Source organism: Typopeltis vanoorti, chromosome 21 (genome assembly GCF_054136105.1).
Source record: "Typopeltis vanoorti isolate ZY-2024b chromosome 21, IOZ_Tvanoo_1.0, whole genome shotgun sequence".
Classification (NCBI taxonomy): Eukaryota; Metazoa; Arthropoda; class Arachnida; order Uropygi; family Thelyphonidae; genus Typopeltis; species Typopeltis vanoorti.
In genome coordinates, this window is record NC_143569.1 from 36,876,881 (window position 1) to 36,897,224 (window position 20,344).

At 34.2% G+C, this 20,344-nt stretch overlaps 1 protein-coding gene across 1 annotated transcript in view; it reads right to left on the reverse strand.

Annotated features, from left to right (window-relative positions):
- The window catches only part of LOC150094743 (epoxide hydrolase 1-like), a 31,824-nt gene extending 12,808 nt beyond the window's left edge, over positions 1-19,016 (reverse strand). The window contains exons 1-4 of the mRNA XM_090410884.1: positions 18,859-19,016; positions 8,373-8,517; positions 1,158-1,462; positions 797-965 (exon numbers count right to left, since the gene is read on the reverse strand). Coding sequence (XP_090267010.1) covers positions 797-965; positions 1,158-1,462; positions 8,373-8,517 — 619 coding nt within the window. The 5' untranslated portion in view covers positions 18,859-19,016. The remainder of the gene's footprint in view (positions 1-796; positions 966-1,157; positions 1,463-8,372; positions 8,518-18,858) is intronic.
- Between the last annotated feature and the right edge of the window lie 1,328 nt (positions 19,017-20,344).

Consider the following 20,344-nt stretch of genomic DNA (forward strand, 5'->3'; position numbering starts at 1 on the left):
AAAGGTTATAATTTCCTTGAAGTCACTCCGCGACAAAATTGCCAAATTTCATCGCAGACAATATCTTACCTTTTGTATGCCTTAACGCAACATTAGAAAACTTCCGCAATGTTGGAAAATGCTTACTTTTTGAATAAATTGATATTTTGGTAGGAACTCTTTCCTGTCCAACGGTCGTTCATCTCACATGCAAGTGTATGGGTGACCGCAGCGGACGCACCGAAGCGTGAACAGGCACCTCGTCTCGCTTTTGTTTACAAAAAAGAAAAGGGCTACTCGACTTGGTGAAATAGCAAATATTTTAAAGAGGGCTCGGGGTATTTAACGACAGAATTACTACTCTGAATCTATGAAACAATAAATAAATTAATTTTTCTGTAGGTGTAAGCGGCAGTTTCATTTTCCACAAGGCTAATTGTCAAGTGGCGCCATCTATAGTTAATTTTCTAATAGTTCTGCTGTTTATTTTAAGACATCATTACTAGGGAGCTTTTTCAAATATTTCTTTATAATTATTAGCCCTCCTTTGAGTCAAAATATATAATAATTAGTATATAATTACAATAGCTATGTTGGTATTTATTATCTGTACTTATAATAATAATTTTGAAAAATTATACTATGTGTGTTATAATTATGTCGAAATTTTCAATTAGAATCTAATGGTAAAATATCGGGAATAAAAAGGCGTTAGCTGATTTTTTTTTTTTTGGTAAAATATCTAACAAAATAATAATATCGATTTCTAGTATAGCAATTATTCTAACTGTTCAGTGCGATTAATATTCTAGCTTACCTGGCTGGTGGGGAGCTTCGGAGAATGAATATCCTGGAATTGAAGGGCAGATGATCTCAAATACAAAATTCTGATTTTCATATGTCTTTGTAAGCAGAGGAATTATCTTATAAAATTCCAGTACAGATCCTGGCCATCCATGGATGAGCATCAGAGGAAGAGTAAGAACCTGAATGAATAAGAAAATGTGCTGATTTTAACATTATATGAAAACTTGCTGCAAAAAGACGTCGTTTGGTTTAATTATCAGGTGGCCTTTCTACTGAGGAATTAAAATATGTGTTTAAGAATTTTTTTTATTACTGAAAAATATAATTAATTAAAACTATTAAGTTGCTTATTAAAAGTCATAATATCGAACCTTTTTCGCATTTTTCACATCTGGTTTTAAGTGTAAATAATGAACCTTGATTCCTTCAATCTGTGTAGTATATTGGGGAATAGAATTCAACTTTTTCTCTTCCTTTTTCCAGTCATATTTTGTTTTCCAATACTCGATCACTTGTTTCAGATATTTAGAATTAAATCCATATTCAAAATTTACATTTTCAAGTGGTTCTGCCAGTCTTACGTTTGTTAAGCGAGTTTGGAGATCGTCCAATACTTCTTTTGCTACCTGAACTGTAAATGGAACAAGGGATTCGTCATCTTTTGGTTTAGCGCCACCTATAAGAGAAAAAAACAGACTTATACCAAACAATAATATCATCAAGTAAGAATTTTTTTGACAGATTTCGAAGTTCGACATTTTTTTTTTTTTGTTTTTAATTAATGTCATTATCATGATGGGAAGTTTTGGAGAAATAAAGGATTTAAAACACGATTTCGTGTGTTTTAAAGCCTTCAGATAAGAAGAATCAGATTCATTACGTTAATACATACTGTTTACTAAGAGAGTTAACAAGTCAGAAAAAATTTCCGTACGACCTATTGAATAAACACTAGAACTGCCTCAAAACTATAGCCAATAGTTTTATTTGATGGAGATTTTATAGTCTTTCACAAAATATAAAAATGCCTCCGTGAACTTCATACCGGGAACGTACCATTTATGAACAATTATTATTATTATTATTACGTGACACCTCCAGGGAGTCCAAAGACTCATCGAGGAAAGACACTTAATCTACATCTCTCCTTCTCCACCACTCAAATCCACCAACTACAAGTAACCGCAACTACACCTACGCCATCTACCACCCGCCGCCTCCACTAGCATTTCCACAGACAATCACAAACATCCATGCCCTAGGCGGGATTCGAACCCGCAGCCATTTGGCTGGAGAATAGATACGCTAACCGCTGGCCTGGTTGGCCGAGCGTATATTTCGTAAAATATTACGAAAGAATAGAAAATCATTCCATTGAAGGGATGAAATCGTACATTTAGTTCGGCAGTCAGGATGAACAAACGTAAAGAGTAAAACGGAAAATAAAGACTGTAATCATATTATATGTGATTTGTATGCTGTAGCACATTATTTCATATTAACTTTAATTAATGTTATAATTACGATTTGCGAAAAAATGATCACTCCATTTGGCAGATGTATTATTTACGAAAATACAGAGAACGACTGAAGATGCTCGTTATAATAAAACAGCTCTCGTATTTCAACCGAAAAAAAGTTCTTATATTTAACATTATTATATTGCCAATAGAGCCTACATAGCTCAGTCGGTATAGACGAAGCCCTTTAGTCAGAAAGCATTCGGCTCGATTCCGGTCCAAGATGTGAGGAACCTTTATCTGCTCTCTTTCGACTAAAAGTGAGTTATCCAGTCTCGTACGGAGGTAGGGGGGTTTTCACCCGGAAATTCGGGTGTTTTTCGTTCCCTCGAACAGGCAAACCGCCTCGTGAACACACGCATCTGCAGACACGGGACACACCGGTAGGCATAGGGCCAACCACCTTATCCTCGAAGCGGTGACGATTTCAAATCGTAATAGGCCATGCCTAATACGAACGGCATGAGCCAGTAGGCCTAAATACGGGACAAGTCAAGTCATAGTGACAATGCCACAAAAACAAAAAATATGGATCACATTATGAAGGAATGTGGTATTAAACCTGATATCAAAATTGGAGATGTTGATCTCAGCTCTTTACTTTAAGCAGATGGTGTTATACTTTTTAATAAATCCAGTACATGTCTGCAAGATTCCCTGACTAAATTGAATAACTGTTGTGATAGATTTGGTATGAAAATCAGCAATAACAAGAAAAAGACAATGAAAATAGGCAGAAACATTGAAAATATCAACTGCATTGTGAATGGAGAACCTATAATAGAACAAGTAACGCATTTCATCTACTTAGGCACGATTTTTAGTGAAGATGGAAAGTTAAATATGGAAATAGACAACAGAATCAGCAAAGCTGGTACGGTAGGAAGTCAACTGAATAAATTTATATGGAATAAGAGAAATTAGTCAAAACACTAAATTAGCTATATACAAGACAATGTTTAAACCAATTTTAACTTATGGATCTGAGAGCTGGGTCAGAAGTAAAACACTTGACCAAAGACTTGAGAATGCAGATATGAGAGTCCTGAGAAAGATTAGGGGCGTGAACAGATGGCATCAATGGCAATATCATATTAAGAATGAGATACTGGGAAAGAACTTGGCATTGTTAGCATCCAGGAATGCGTTAGCAGAGCTAATCTCAGGAGTATGGTCACTTGAACGGAATGGGAAAGGAAAGATTAGCAAAACAAGTGTTCTCTCCCAGGTTGACAGGGAAAAGACCTAGAGGAAGACCAAGATATAGGTGGATTAATACAGTAATAAAGTCCTTATAAGACAGAAATGAGATCTAACAGATTGATTTGGAGGAAAATTGTTGATAGGACGTTAGTACCACATGAAAAAACATACATCATTACTATCATAATATCCGGCATACCTCTTGAAGGTACATGTCAGGAATTTGATGATGATGACGACAAAAACACTCCTAGAAACGTACCTCTGTTTAGACAATAGTACTTGATGTGGTCTTCTACTGCATTAACAAGAGCTAAGATTGTTATAGACACTGCACGCATAAACACCATTACAATGAGAAAGAATATGTCTTTCAGCTTGAAATATCTGGGTTTGAATTCATTCTTCTATGATGAAAGAAACATTTATAAGAGCTTTTCGCCTGAAGATGAGTTACCTTTGTGATACTTAGGTAACAGGGTTTCCTTCACTACCCCCTCTCCCAAACAGGCTGAAAAATAAACAAAGTGAACAGGGTGTGGCCTCACAGCATAGGTACTTTTGTGTGATCTGAACCCCCCCCCCCCACACACACACGAAAAGTATTATATTGATCTACAAACAGGTTGATCATCTTATTTGGTGTTATAAAAATAAAAAGGGCATATAAGTATTAAAATTTATTTCAGCCAGATTTTTTATATTATTATTCATATCATATATTGCTTTTATTATTATTTATTTTTTTGGATGTTACGAAAACTTTACTGAATTAAATTTGGAGTCCATTTTCGTGAAATACTAAATTCTTTCTTGTGGTATAATAATAAAATCATGTAAAGGAAATCGTGTAAAGATTTATTCTGACAAAAAAAAGAAAAAAAAAAAACGTATGAAATATAAAAACGGATAAATATTCATTGATGAACAGTTGTTTACGTTCATTTGTTAGACAGCAGACTGGATATATCTCAACAGCCAGTACATCACTACATATTGAAAAAGCAATTGACTATCAACTCGGTATAAAAATAATAATAATAATAATAATAATAATAAAGGGAGGGGGGGATAGAAATTTCAATCAACATCAAAAGAAAATCCAGTACAAAGTCCATTTCTTTTTTAACACGAATTATCAATACATTTAACAACGACAAAATATATTAGCATTTAATAACAAAATGACTGTTATTCAACAGATCAAATATGACTTTCAGAAGCACTGTTATTGGCCAACATTAATACTGAGCGAAACAATTGAAGTTGGATATCGTTTGGCAAGGCCGAAATGGGTTTGCTTTTTTCCGCATGAAGGCGCAATTTCCTTTTATTAAACGATAAATCAGCATAAATAAATATTGCAATAAGGATGTTGTCAGAGTAATGTAAAAGGATATACCTGGTACAAGGGAAAGAGAAACCGGTTTGTAGCTCTTTGTAAGAAACTAAAAGGAAAAAGGTGGCTACAGTTTTAGATCTTTCACAATATGTATAATACAAGGGGTTATCAAAATAATGGAAACACCTGCAAACCTTTTGGAGATTTTTTTTTTAAAAAAGATCTAAGCTTACATTGGGCTGCTAGAACACTATGAATTCGACATGGAATAGACTGATACAAATCATGTACATAAAGACAATGGAATTTGGGATCATTCTTCCTGCAAAATAAGTCCCAACTGCTCCAGTGAAACTGCAGGTGGAAAATGTGATTGAACCTTGGAGAACTGATTGGAGACAATGCCTTGTTCGTTTTCATACCTTGTCACAATCTTCGATACTGTGGTTCGTGATACACCTACGATTTCTGCCTTTTTTGGAGGTCATTGAGATCTGACATTTTGCATACTAACTGCACCGCAGCTAATTCAACATCGACTGGCACTGCTATGCGATAGCCGATATCATTAAAAAAAAAAAAGTTGAACTCCAATGATCATTCCTTACTGGAGTGCGGCTTGCAGGAGCTGCCATAACTAAAACCGCGGAAATCGCGAGTATATCACGAGTCACAGTATCGAAGATTTTGACAAGTATGGAAACGGAGAAGGCGTTGTCTCCAATGATTCAAAACTTCACTGGCACAGTTGGGACATATTTTGCAGGAAGAATGGTCCCAAATTCTCTTATACATGACTTCTATCAGTCTATCCCACGTCGAATGCATGATGTTCTAACAGCCCGAGGTGGGCCTACAGCTAATTAATAAAAAATTCTCCAAAAAATGTGTAGGTGTTTCCATTATTTTGATAATACCCCCTGTAGTTTTTCTGTCTTCGAATCGAGACGCAGTTAGAATTTTAATTTAAAAAAATTAAACAGATTTATTTAGGTAAACATTTTTTTTTTTTTTTTTTATTCATGGAATTTATGGGCGGAGTGCCGTGCGTATCTTCGGTATAATTGACTTAAAAGATGGGAAACACACGCACAAAGGTTGAATATTATGATTTCCCACAATTCGCAACAAATAGCCGCAGATCTTTCAACGTAACCAAAGTTAGATTAACCAAGGAAGAATGTAAAAAAAAAAAAAAAAAAAATCGAAATACATGACGCATTAACTAAATTTAATGTATGCTAGGAAGAAATTTCTAAGAATCGGTCTGTTTATCCTCATTTTCTGTTTACATGGTAAACTTCTTAAGGACACGTCTGTACGTAAAGAAGGTAAACGCCATAAGGGAAATATTTATAGTTGGTAGGTGTGTGAAAAGAATAGCAAAATAAAGTATTTGTATGCAGAAAGGAGGATATTTAGATATCATAGTAACCATATTATTCATTTAATAAATTTGAAGGTCTGAGACAGCTAGAAATTTATTTTTTTTACTTTTATTTTTTGGTAATTATAGCAGATTATCCAGATTAACTAAACAGTCGAAACTTATCATACTAATAAGTATACGACCTTTTATGTGTGAGATTTACATAAAATTAAAATTTCATTAAAGTTTAATCATCTTAATTAAGCAAAATTTGTGTTAATAAAGTTATTTAGTAATCAAAAGATTAATATACGGGGGGGGGGGGGGGAATCAAAATTTACCGGGACCGGATAACTCCAGTATGCGCCTCGCTAATATAGTTACAATACATTCTGGTTTTCATTTTCACAGAAAAAAAAAAAAAAAAAAAAAAATCGATGGCTTTCACAATTTTAAACCCATCCGAGAAAGTCAGCCTATAGTACATTAGTTTAATAAAGTGGCTGCGCTAAGGATTGGATATATTATAATTTAATACGTAAATTATTTATGTTAATTATTAATATAATCTTAAATCTACGATCTAAAACAGATCTTACAAATACGTTCTTTTGTTAATAAATGCAGAAACATGGAGGGGGGGGGGGGGAGTCGAGGGTTGAGTGGAAGATGTAGCGTTTCCTTTATGCACTATTATATGGCTGCGTTGTTCTATCAAAAAAAACTGTCACCATCCTAAAGAAATTGTACACTTTTGTGCAGTATAAATATTCTGTAGTCATTTTATAAATTTCGTAACCTATAATGCATTTTGGACGACACGCATGTTTTTAGTTAGAAAATCCAGGAACTCTCTTGCCGACATCGAATATTATTTATTATTATTATATGATAACCTCCAGGGAGTCCAAAGACTCGTCGAGAGAGAGTGTGGCAACAACATCGAACGATTGTACCCCCTTCTAGCTACTAACCGCGCTCAAATTTGCTTAACTTTTTGCGTGAGACTGAGCCATTAGTAGCAAAGGCTCTACCAATCGACCAACCTTTGCCAGCAAAGGTTAGTCGATTATGGAACTCTTTCAAGACATTTCAGGCTTACAGCAAGCAAAGCAGTTGTCACACTAGGCAAAAACATCATCACCATTGAAAATACAGATGACTGGTTGAAGAGAGCAGAGATGGCTATCAACTCGGCCAAACTAGAGTTTAACTTTTATTCCTAATAAAAATTTAAACGAGTAAAGCAATGGCACACTTGACAGTGAAAAGGTGAAAAAAATAATATCAGCTCACTATTACTAGTTGTTACAAATTGAATCCAGATGATGATTTTCCACCGAGCACTAAATTTCATTTCGGTTAGTGTTGTAGTACGTCCTCGCTATTCTAATCCCATAACACAGTGTAACCTCATTATGTTAGTCATCTGCTGGAATTACACTAGGATTTGTCAACAAGGTTTTCCTTCACCTTTTGGTCTTTCTGACTTCTGTGCATCAGACGATCTTCTTTCACTCACTATAAATAAACTAGTTCTTAACTTTGATGATGATCATCCTTAGATATCTTAAATCGATTTCAGAAAACTGAAACTGGCTGATGGGTCATCAGTTCTGAATCCAAAGAACGTTGACTTAATCTCTAAGCTTACTCTTTTCGCATTTTGCAGTCACAAGGATTTAAGAAGAAATAATTTAGATTCAAATGACTGCGATTTATCTATGATTGGAATCAAATGCATTACATGTTGTTGCAATAATTGAAACATCGGTATGACCACTAAATAAAAAGTCAAATGAAATTGTCATGTTGAGTTCTTGGAATTTCAGAGGCGAATTTTAATATCTCAATTCATACAATAATATCAGTCGAATAGCTTTCTAAATTGCATCTAACTTCTTTTCTTTAGTATTAGCTACTTTTTTTTTTTTTACTAAAACGGTTTTGTGTTTTTGTTTTTTTTAAGTCTCATCATTCGTTAAATGAGATTTGTTTCAGGTGGTATCCTGTTGAGTATTTTCTCAATCAAATAAAAATGATGGATGGATGATATTGAACTTCCAACTTGAATGACAGAGGATCGAATGTTAATCCTTATACCTTCGCTTAATTTTTATGAGAAAGAAACAAAAAAATATTCTGTATTTACCTTTAAGAGAAGAATCTTTCCCCCAATATCCGTCTTTTAGAACTTGTGGTTCTGGATCATGAAAACAAGGACAGTAAATGGGAATTAAAACCGCACAAATCAGGCCAAGAAAAAGGAAAGTCAACAAAATTTTCTTTAAGCCCATCTAAAAATAAATAAAAACAATTATTAATACAGTTTAACAAATTGAGAATCGGCTCAAATCATATTTATAACAGTAACAGATCAAAAATTGACAATACCATGCAAGTTTGCACTGGTAGCAATTTATTACCAAAATTACATTAAAACCTATAATAATATTAACTTTTTAGAAAGTGAAAATGCGGTAAATTAAACAAACATTTTTGTTATAACATCTCTCAGATGAGGGACAGGATTTTCCCTCCAGAGGCCACAAATAAACCCCTTTACTAAAAAAAAATAAAAAATAAAAAATAAAAAAAACAGATTAATAATCGTTGGTTCCAAACTATCAAACAAAAAAGAAAAAAAGTAAAATAAGCCTGATGAAATAGTAATTTATTTAGTCTTACTCTGTCGGGGGGGAGGCTTTTGTTCAAAAACAATCGGATGATATTTACCAAATACTTCTATATCTCTGATTTACTGTAATGCTTTGGCCTAAAGGTTATCAGAAAAACACCTGTAGTAAGTCAAGATGACTGCAGCCCAATGTGCTTATTATCAGTACATGATTTAAAGTTTACATCATTCGCATTCAATTTTTTTTTTAAAGGGTATTCAGTTTTTCCTCCCCCACCCCCCCAGAAGAAAATCGGATTACTTACAAAGCAAAAACTCAACCAATGTTTTGTAATTTTATTATTTCAATTGCTATTCCAAGAAACGAATAATATTTCTTGTTCAATATTTAGCCACGTGGAACTGATTACTTCTAGATTAAGAATGCTTGACTTCGACTAAAGTGCACCACTAATCTCAGTTGACCTCTACTTAATGGCAGAAGATAAAGTTATAACATAACTGAATAGTGAAATTGCATCAAAAATAAACACTACACTGGAATTATTTGCCCGTTGACTTTTCTTGTTACAAACGGCTCCAACAGAAAACAGCTATACGGAAACAAAATTATCGCTGCATACCACAGAACGGCATACAGATTACACCTATCATCCGTTCGTGGTGTAGACATCCGCTCTTCCTTTACACATATATCTGTTAGGCCACAATGCATGACTAACAGTCAGAAAAAAAGGTTCTGTGGTCTGTTTTCAGCAGAGTTGTAAAAATGGGATTTGATGTATTAGATGTGAAACACGTTTTTCAATAAATATCAGCCCCCCCCCCCCCCCCCCCCAACAAACAAACAAAAAAAAAAACCCTTCATTTTTAATTCATTTTAATGTTACAGTCCTTAAAAATATCTTACATATGGGAAAAACAAACACCGAGATAATTTTATATTTCCAAATATTATTTATGTAAATGCTACATGGCTGGTAAACACATTAAAATTTCTTTGCTAGAAGAAGAAACTCAGGTGTATGAAGAGGAGATATTAGAACTGTTGCACAAACTGAATAAGAATTCAGCAATACGGGCTGATGAGATATCACCACGGGTGATAAAAGAGTGTTCAGCTGAACCGGCCATTCCTTTGACCAGGCTGTTTAATTTGAGTCTCAGAACAGGGAAGATAACACAGTAGCGAAAAGAATATATGGTAATTCCATTGCACAAGGGTGCTGCAAAGACCTGATGTAGCCAACTCTCGACCAATTAGCATCTCAGGAGAGGTGGTGAAGATTTTGGAAAAACTTTATGGCTCGCATTCAGAAATAGGTTGACAGTGAATCTGTACTTTGCAATGAACAGCATGGGTTTACTAAGGGAAAGTCATGTTTTAGCAACTTGCTCACATTCTATAACAATGTTACCATTGAACTAGACAAGGGGAATGGATACACATTCCCCTTGATACTTTGGGATTTTACTAATGCTTTTGACATAATACAGCATGGAAAACTGTTGCATAAATTGATGAATATGGGTTTGGATTATAAAACATTAGCATGGATAAGAGGATGGCTGACTGACAGATATCAAAAAGTGGTTACAGAGGATGTGAGTCTGCAAGATTTAAGTTAACCAGTGATGTGCCACGAGGATCAGTCCATGGTCCACTGTTATTCAATCTTACATTAATCACATTGGGAAGGATTTGACATAGACATACAGCTTTTTGCTGATGATGATGATGCAAAGATAGGTAGGGTAATCAGGAATGCTGCTGATATGTTAGAATGATTTGAATAGGGAGGAATTGTGGGCATGGGAAAATGGATATCAATCAACATCAGTAAATGTAAAGTCATGCACTTTGGCGTGATTAGATATCCAATGTCTTATTATATTGGTAGGATTATGCTAGAAGAAATTGGTCAGGCTAGGGGGTCTTAGAGTGTTAGCAGATAGGAAGTTGAAGTTCAGGAGCCATGTAGCAAAGATTGCAAATACAACTCTAAAGATAATGGCAATGCTGAAACGAACTTTCACGTGTAAAGATAAGGATGTCATTTTGCCTCTTTACAAAGCCTTTACAAGACCTTATTTGAACTATTGTACGCAGGTGTGGTCTCCGTTGTGATTCTAATACAGTGGAGAGAGAGAGTGTGTGTGTTAAAAATGATATCAGGATTGTAAAATACTGATTATAAAAACAGATTGAAAATTTGTAGACTGCAGACATTAGCAAACAGGAAAAAGAGGGGTGATATGATTGAGACTTACAAACTTCTGAAAGGATCATACAGGATTGCGGTTAATGGAATTTTTTATTTTATGGAGAGTGGGGAAAAGATAAGAGGGCATCCTTGGAAACTGAGAATGAATGCCGCTAAGAAGCGGGGTGAGGGCTAGATTTTTCTCTTATAGGGTGGTGCGTGATTGGAATGGATTGCTATTGGATGTTGCGCGTGCAAGCAGTGTGAAATGAATTCGAGAATAAGTATGATAGCTGGTGTGTGTGTGTGTGTGTGTAGTATGTGACCTCCCTCGATGAGTCCCTGACTCCCTGGAGTCTCATAATAATAATAAATGACATGGTGTTTTATCGTACCACCGTGTTGTTCTTCAAAGTGAATATAAAAGCTAAAAACTTAATATAAATCAATATAAATATTCGATGTACATCGCTGCAATATTACAAAAATTTTAAATACGATTTAAAACAAGTTGGCGAAAAAAGGTTAACATTTGATATAAGCTTCGATAACTTTTGTATAAGCACTGGCTAAGAGTCATATTTTAGTGGAAATTTTTTTTTCGTCATCGCAGAAGAGCATCACTATAATGAAACACCTCTGGCCCAAATAAATGCTATGACTGCTATCTATACCTTATGACTTAGTTATAATCTAAAGATTGTGTTAAATTATAAAAATTGTTCTATTTTTACTTAAATTTTAGGGCATTACTGATGTTTTCATATAGACAGATATATGAAGAATACACAGGAGGAATAATTCGGACATACAGATGAATGTATATCACCATATGCCGGGATGCCGCTGAATAAGAAGACAGCCAGCTACATCCTACAAAAGGTATGCCCGAATTATTCCTCCTATGTATTCTTCAAAATTGTTCGATTTCCTAATTAAAATAAAGCGTATAATGGGGTATAAAAAAGAAACCAACAAATAACTTTTATTTTATCATTAGAAACATTGTTCTATTAGAAGTAGAAAAACGATGAATCTCACACGATGAACTGCACCTATATTACATGGTGTTACTCCCTTCCATAGTACTACAACACTATGAAGGGAGTAATTTTTTTTAAATACAGATTAAAACAGTATCTGCAGTATTGATGTACCTCACATGAAATGCTAAATAGATACCTTAGCAACATGTAATTGAAGCAAGCGTCACAAGTGTGGGATTGAATATCGTCTCATATAGTAATATTAGTGAGCGTGACCATGATGCACCAACTGGGAAAGATGATCGTGTAGTTTTGATACAAGTATTGGTGGTGGGAGAGGAACAAAACTTCACTGAACAAAAGAGAGATACGAAATTACACTGCAACTAGTAAACTGATGTGGAACGATCAACTGTAACGGAGAGAAATCATTAGAGGTGGTTCGAGTATGTTACTCATAGCAATGTCAGATTGCATTCTTAAGTTTAGGAGGTTAAATAAAGGAGGAAGAAACGAATTAATAATGGAATTAAGCAGGAGTTCTAAGAAAATGTTATTGAACAAGTATAAAGAATATACTCCTCAGCAGCAGAAGTGTAAGGCATAGGCTAGGAAAATGGCGAGTGTATAGAAGTTGAAATTGAAATATTAAAGGAGAATAGCTGGAGCCGCAAAGCAAAGTTTAGCAGTTATATGTCTAGTAGAAGGGGTGAATATGAAAAATTTCACTCCTGGGAATGGTACAGTCACATCTACAGAAGATATAATGGAAATGTTCGAGTATTTTGTCAGTATATTTCATATTGAGAAGTTGGAAGTAGTGTCGAATAATAGTAGGAATGAGGACAGAAGACTGATTGTTCAGGAATGTGAAATGTTTAGAACTTGCAGGTAAGGTTGTGGGGGATGGGCGAAATATCACCAGGTATATTAGGAGAATATGCAAAAGAAAGAGCTGGCTTGGTCGTTTAACAAGACTCTGGCAACAGGAACCATTCTAGGGAGAATCCCAGTTAGTTACAGGCTAGTGTGTATACATTATGTGCTGCAGTGAAAGTGTTAGAGAGGCGGTTTAATGATAGAACATAAATCTGTAGAAAGAGAGAGACAAGCATGGATTTATTCCAGCGGGTGGAAGACGTGAAGTATTTAAAGATTTTGATGGATCGGGAGCTGAACTTCAAGGGATGCATTGCACAAATTGTAATGGTTACCCAGAAAATTGTTACTATATTGCGAAGGACGCTGACAAGTAAGAATAAAGAGGAAACAGTTACACTGTATAAAGCACTAACCCCACAAAATTTAGATTTCTGCGTACAGATCCAGCTTACCTGGATATCCAGGTGATAAGAAAACATTATAGAGAGAGAGAGAGTACAGATGCGAGGATAGATTTAAAGAAATGTGACCTGCAAAGCTTGGTAGATGGGAAAAGAAGAGGTGATTGATGGGAATTGCTGCATAGGTAATAGAAGAAGAAGAATGAGAACTGGAAATTTTGTCAAGATCATGTGAATTTTTTTTGCATGATAGGTGGTGAATGAACAGAATGCATTACCACAGGAGGTGCATTTTCCAAAACCGGACGTTTCCAGGCAAGGTACAATAGATATTGTTGGCCTTCATTAAGTAATAGAATGTAATCTAGAAATTTTCCAATCACCAGCTTTCTAGTTGTCTAAGAATAACTAAGGAAAGCTCTGCAGCTAAATTCTTCTTCAGTAAACAATCTGTGAAATCCAATCACTTAGCGAGTAAATGGACACAATAAGCAATTACAGTGAATATCCTTTATGCTAATCCCACAGGGTGTTGTGAACCAATAGCACGTTGGTGCTTTGGGAAAACTATGTTACGTAATTCGGGAAGCCTGCTATGATCCTAATAGAGAACGTTTCAAACCGTTTCTAGCCTAGGTATGCAGTTTCACATCAGGCGATGAAAATTACTGCTACCTAAGAAGACATTCAAATATTCGTGTCAACAGTAGGATTTGAAATCCACACAGCAAGTGGTTAGATAGCAAACACTCTGTCTGAACGTTTACTGTGCTTATTATAAACTATGACAATGCTTATTATAAACATGTTGCAAAAAGAATGACCCGATTTCAAATTATTATATTTAATACAGTTACAAAATAAATTACCAATTATGAAGTAAGGCCTAAAGTTTCACTCACCACAATTACAAATGTACATTTGTACAAACGTACAAAAATATACAATTTTCAAATCGGGTCATTCTGTGTGTGTGTGTGTGTGTGTGTGTGTGTGTGTGTGTGTTGTTAGTTACTAATCAGGCTGACTAATAACGTTTTAGTGTTTTGAGAATTTTGAAAAATTTCACTAAGACAGATAATATAAAAAATTAGCATCAGAAAGAAAAGTATTTTGATTTTTTATTCCAATGGTCTGAATGTGAAAAAGAATTATATCAACCACCTATGTAGAAGCTTTTTTTTTAATTCCTTGAAGAGGAAGGCAAAGCTGTTATTAGAATGCCACAGTGAAACTTTAACTATCCTACTCCCATACAACAACAAAAAACAAATTATATAGAAAAGAAAGAAAGAAAATGAAATGCAGAAAAAGAAACAAAATAAGAAATAATGAAGATAAAATTATGGACAAAAATTATCCGAAAAACGATTCTATTGGGGGGGGGGGGGAATATGAAGAATTTTCGTTTGAAATCTATTGAATAAATGCAGATTTTAGTTGTGGAAGTTTCTTAGATGCGTTTGAGACGAATCAGCTCTTTTGAGAAGAATTTAATGAAGAATTAACTGCATTGGAATTTAGTTCAGAAAGCTGTCTAATATGGTAGACAGACAGTTAACTCAGAAAATGTGTATGCAATTCTCGAATATTAATTTTACAAAACAGGGAAGGATATAGTGAATAATACTAATGCTCCATATTTAATCCATACACGAAATTATATTTAAATAGATGATTACAGGAGCACATACTCTTGTGAAGCAGCAGGGATGGGGATAAAGCAGGAAGTACACGGGAAAATGAGAGATAATTAAAAATTAACACAAAGGAGTGCATGAGGGTTGAATACTATACCAGCAACGTAAAGTGTAAAATTCAATATTTATGCTGGAGAAGTAAATCTTATTTGAATGTTTAGGAATATATATCCACGAATTCACTGGAGTCGAAGAAGAAAAAGAAGAATATAGCACAACGTACATTAAAAGATTAAAATATCGTCTAATTAAGTCAATTCTAAATTGCAAACTAAATATACATAGATTGGACTAAATAGAATTGACCACGCGTGTATTTGGTCATTGATTCTAAATTATCCTGGAGCTTAATGGAAAGAAGCAGATATCTAATACTGTCTCATTATAACTAATTTAAATATCTTCCAATATTTCGTATTTGCCGTATAGGTATTATCAAAGCGCATAATATACACTCAGGCACTATACAAGTTAGGAATAGTAAGTTCAAGATATTATATGTTCCTTAACGATTATTACTTAATAAATCAAAAGCAAGAATATTAGTTCAAGATTACAACGTTTATTGGATGCAAATGATTACCGGCTAGAATGCAATGGAATGATTCGTATGGGTAATAAAAAGTACGACTTTTTTTTTGAAAATGGAGAAAGATCTCAGATAAGTGTTCTGGGCTGTTTCCAATGCAAGTTTCAATAGTCCTGAGAATCATTTAGTGTTGAAACCAATTTGTTGAGCCGGTAAACATCCGCGGATAATAATTATAGGTTGCTTCCAGCAGAGCCTGTGCTGTTAGAGATGTTAAATTGTCACTTAGAACTCAAGGCTAATTTGATAACCATATTTGATTAATGAGATTAAGGTCTCTAGTTCGTATGTATTTGATTAATGTTTATTTCTGTTAATACCTAAGCAATTAATTAAGAATGGAACAAATAGAATTATGATATTGTAATTAAATAAAATAACTAAAAAAAATATCTAATGTCTTTTTATTCCCCAAAAGGAGTAACTGGAATTCTTTTTAGTCCTATGAAAATCGGCTGACGGATGGTCTCCATCCATAGCCATCAACGACAGCGGAGAGCTCAAGATTAATTTTAAATTGTCGGATCGTATTATAATTCGGTTTATCACGTTGAATCCTATTATATCCTTTGTTGCAAGACCAGATGGGCAAACATGGTGATCCTCAATTACATAAACTTTATAGACCACAGATGATTTAAGAACAGGATAGGATCTTTAATAGAATAATAATAATAATTATTATTATATATGGGTATCTCCATGGAGTCAGAAGACTCATCGCGGGAGACCCAAGCTATCAAAACAATATCTATCATACTTCTTGAACTCATTTACAGACGAAGCACTCACAACTGAGTCAGGCAATAAATGGTGGTGCGCTAGATTTTTTGCTTGGAGAGTGGTGAATGAATGGAATGCAATGCATTCCATTCATTCACCACTCTCCAAGCAAAAATTCTAGTTCTCACACCCTTGTTCCACACTTTTCCTTGATTTCCAGGGATGACCTCTTGTTCTTCCATCACTATTACACAGTTGAAATATTTCCCCCTGCATCAAACTTATAAAAACCTTTTAGTAATTTAAATGTTTCTATCATATCTCCTTCTCCGCCTATCAACCAACCTCTGTAATCCACAAGCTCTCAGTCTATCAATGTAGGGAGCATTTTTTACACCACTCACCAACTTAGTTACTCTCCTCTGAGCCCTCTCCACCAATTCTTCATCTCCAAGGAATCCAGGCGACCAGACTTGAGCATAGTAATCCAAATGTGGAAGTATCAACGCCTTATAAAGAGGAATAATAACCTCTTTATCTCTGGATGTTAGTGTGTTCTTCAATAACCAAGTAATCCTATGTGCAATCTTGGACACCTTAGCAATGTGTCCTCTGAAATTCAATTCCCTATCCACTAATACCCCCAAGTCCCTAGCCTCATCAATCTCTTGGAGTACCGTTCCATCAATGTGGTACACAGCTGGAAATCTTTTTACCCCAAAATGCATAACTTTACTCTTTTCCAGATTGAACTGACATCCATTATTCTTTGTCCAATTTGCCAGCTTATTTAAATCATCCTGCAAACTCTCATCATAACTGACTGATAAAAGAATTTTATTATTTAGTAAATATAAATCTCTGCAAAAAGTACAAATTACGTAGTAGATTAACAGAGGACTGTACAAGAAATGTATCGGACATGGCCATTATACCCACTCTGATCTTGTAGATCATGCCTTGGATTTTCTGTTATATACCCCCCCCCGCCTTTTTTTTTTAATGTAAATTCCATCAAAAAAAAGGTTATAAACCTACATAATAGTTCATTACCGTAGGTCAGGTAAGAAAATCCGCTCTAGAGAACTCAATACAGAACATTTTGTCTGTTGTTTACTTTTTCGTATTTTAATTTTATTTCCGATATGTATCGAATTATCATAAAATGATCTATATAGAGAGGTCGGGTTCAAAACATGAAGTGAACCTAAAGAAATCCTTAAAACGGCTTGTCATGTTGCTGAAGTACTTATGTATTTTCAACCTTGTTTGAATGAAACTAACAAAGTATACACGTGTGTGAATGAAAGTATCAAAATGATTCTGTTCGACCCCTCCCCCTTTCATACGCCTTAATCTGATAAACCTTCGAGACGTGATACCTTTATCAGAGATAAATAAATATCAGTTAATCATTACAGCAATAGAACTCTTTGACAGATAATGTTCAACCACGCCATCATTTCAAGGATCAAAAAGCATAATGTGAAAAAATGAAACAACCAAATCTACAACAAATCGACATCAAAAACGTTACATTTTTGTCGGATTTTTTAAATTTTTTTATTACATATGTTAAACATGTAGAGGAAATACTTCTAGCATAAAGGAACACTCTCCCTCGATGAGTCTTTGGACTCCTTGGAGGTGTCACATAATAATTATAATAATAAATTTATTTATAATTTTATCAAAAAATAAAATTAAATTAAAAAAAATAAAATAAATAAAAAATAAATAAAAATGAAATACTGTATACATATTTATTTTTTTCAGAAAGATGTCGCTTTAATCTGATAAAGTCAAACTGTAAATTACGGATAAATCAGAAAGACTTCATTCTGTCTTCGTTTAACGTATTAGGCCTAATTGTCTATTACTGCCAAGTAAACTATTTTATAACAGGATTGGTTTATGAATTATGTAGATAGTTGATTTATTTAATTGTGATTATTATTTATTTTGGCATTAGCTTTGGCGATGAAAGTTTTATTATTAAACTGTTCTTGACACTATATACTTCCGAATATTGGTTGGATCGTTGTTAGAATATATGCCGTCCCTTAATTCAAGAGAATACGTAAAAAATAAAATAAATAAAAACAGTGTTTTTATAGTTGAGTTGAGATAAAATTTTGCCGGTTTTTACTTTCCTCCAAACTTACCGCTACAAGGCGTTGCCTTAGTGGGTTACGACGGGCCTCAATATTAGCACATAACGACTACGGTCAGGTGGTTGCCAAGTGTACACTAATAACTGAGACAAAATTACGGCAGTTTTTTTTTTTTTTTTTTCAATTAGTCGAATACAGCTTAATTTAAAAAAATAAAATATAACCCATCCCGATGATTTTAAACTACTGAATTTGTGTTCGACAACAGAGATTAATATTAAACTGTATTTCTTGGTCCTCGTAAACCTCAACTCCTTCAAATAAATATGAGCATCAGAGAAATTTTAACAAATATCTCAGTGAATCTAAGCAATGATAAATAACAGAAATATAAATCTTACCTTTCAAATTTGAAGAATTAATAAAAGCTCTCGAAATCTTCCCTTTTCCTGGCCCTGCACATTCGAGAATGAAGTGTACTAAAGTGCTTTACTAGAGGACAGACCACTAACTTATCTAAAAGCCTCAAGGTCATTCCCAGTTGCGCTGGTAGACTATGTAACGAAGAGGTAGCTCAAGGCCAAAGCAATCTAATGATTTCACATAGTCAATAGATTTTCCTGTAGTGTTTTATATCTTGTTGACTGCAAGCTACCTGACCGACATGATATATTCTTTGAAGTTCCGAAAATAAAATAATTATAACAGTAAAAAATTGATACATAAATTGGTTAGCAAACTGTTCGTTTAAAAGTGTATTTTATGTATAATATTTACTTATGCAAACTGCGTGCCATTTACCATGTTATAATTCAATGACTAATAAAGTCCCAAACTGAGTTGAGAAGGGGTGGGGGGAACTAATTAAGCAGAACTTATTTTCGCATGAAACTCATAATAAATTCAAGGTGGAAACTAAACGCGTACAAGGAAAATAAAACATAAAATTAAAAACACTAAATCAGCTGCACTTCTGTGATGCATACCTGAGGTTTAAGAAATGAGATGGAGGGCTGCTTGGAAAACTCCCCCTTTCTGAATTCCTTGCTTTCAGCAATTTTCATGTAGGACTCAAGGAACTTCGTGGAGGGGGTTTTTCAAATGAAGATGAGTTAGTATGTTTTGTTTTGTTTTTTTCTTAAATAAACTGGGGTTTTTCGTTTCACAAAAACTGGCAGGCATTCAGTTAATAGAGTTTCTCTATTAATTGATTTTGAATTTTTATTTTATTTACTTTAATTTGGGGGGGGGGATCGCGGCGATAGAGATATTGGGGTGATAATAATTTTTTTCTGTTTGTTTCACTGAGATAAACTGCTTTACATTTTCACAATTTGAATTTCAAAATTCATAATATGTAATTTCCTGAAGGGAGGATGATCTAATCTATCAGTCGTTTGCTAGATTTGCTACTGGTTACGACACTAAAAAAACACACATGTTTATTTCTATGCATTGTATTTGATTTGTTTTACAGTTCATGTTTAATTTAAATGCATAATATTATCATCCTTCAGGCCGTTCCTGTTAAAATTCATTATTGGCAGCTAAAGTCCCAGCACAACAAAATGGAGGTACACAACCATTACAGTGCTAAAATTCCGGTATATTTCATTAGTGTACAAACTATACTAATAAAATATAATCATATTAATATTTTATTAGTATTGTGATTTAGTTTAATATTTTCGTATTATTATTATAATATTATTAACATTTTTAGTTTAATATTTGATATTGTTATATATTTTATCAGTAGCCCACTCACGATTTAATCCTGGGGGGGGGGGGGAGTTGAGTAGACGAATTGAGAATACATACTACGCATCACATACGACCTATGACTGAGCATATTTGCAATGATCGCTAATTCATAAGTAGTATAGC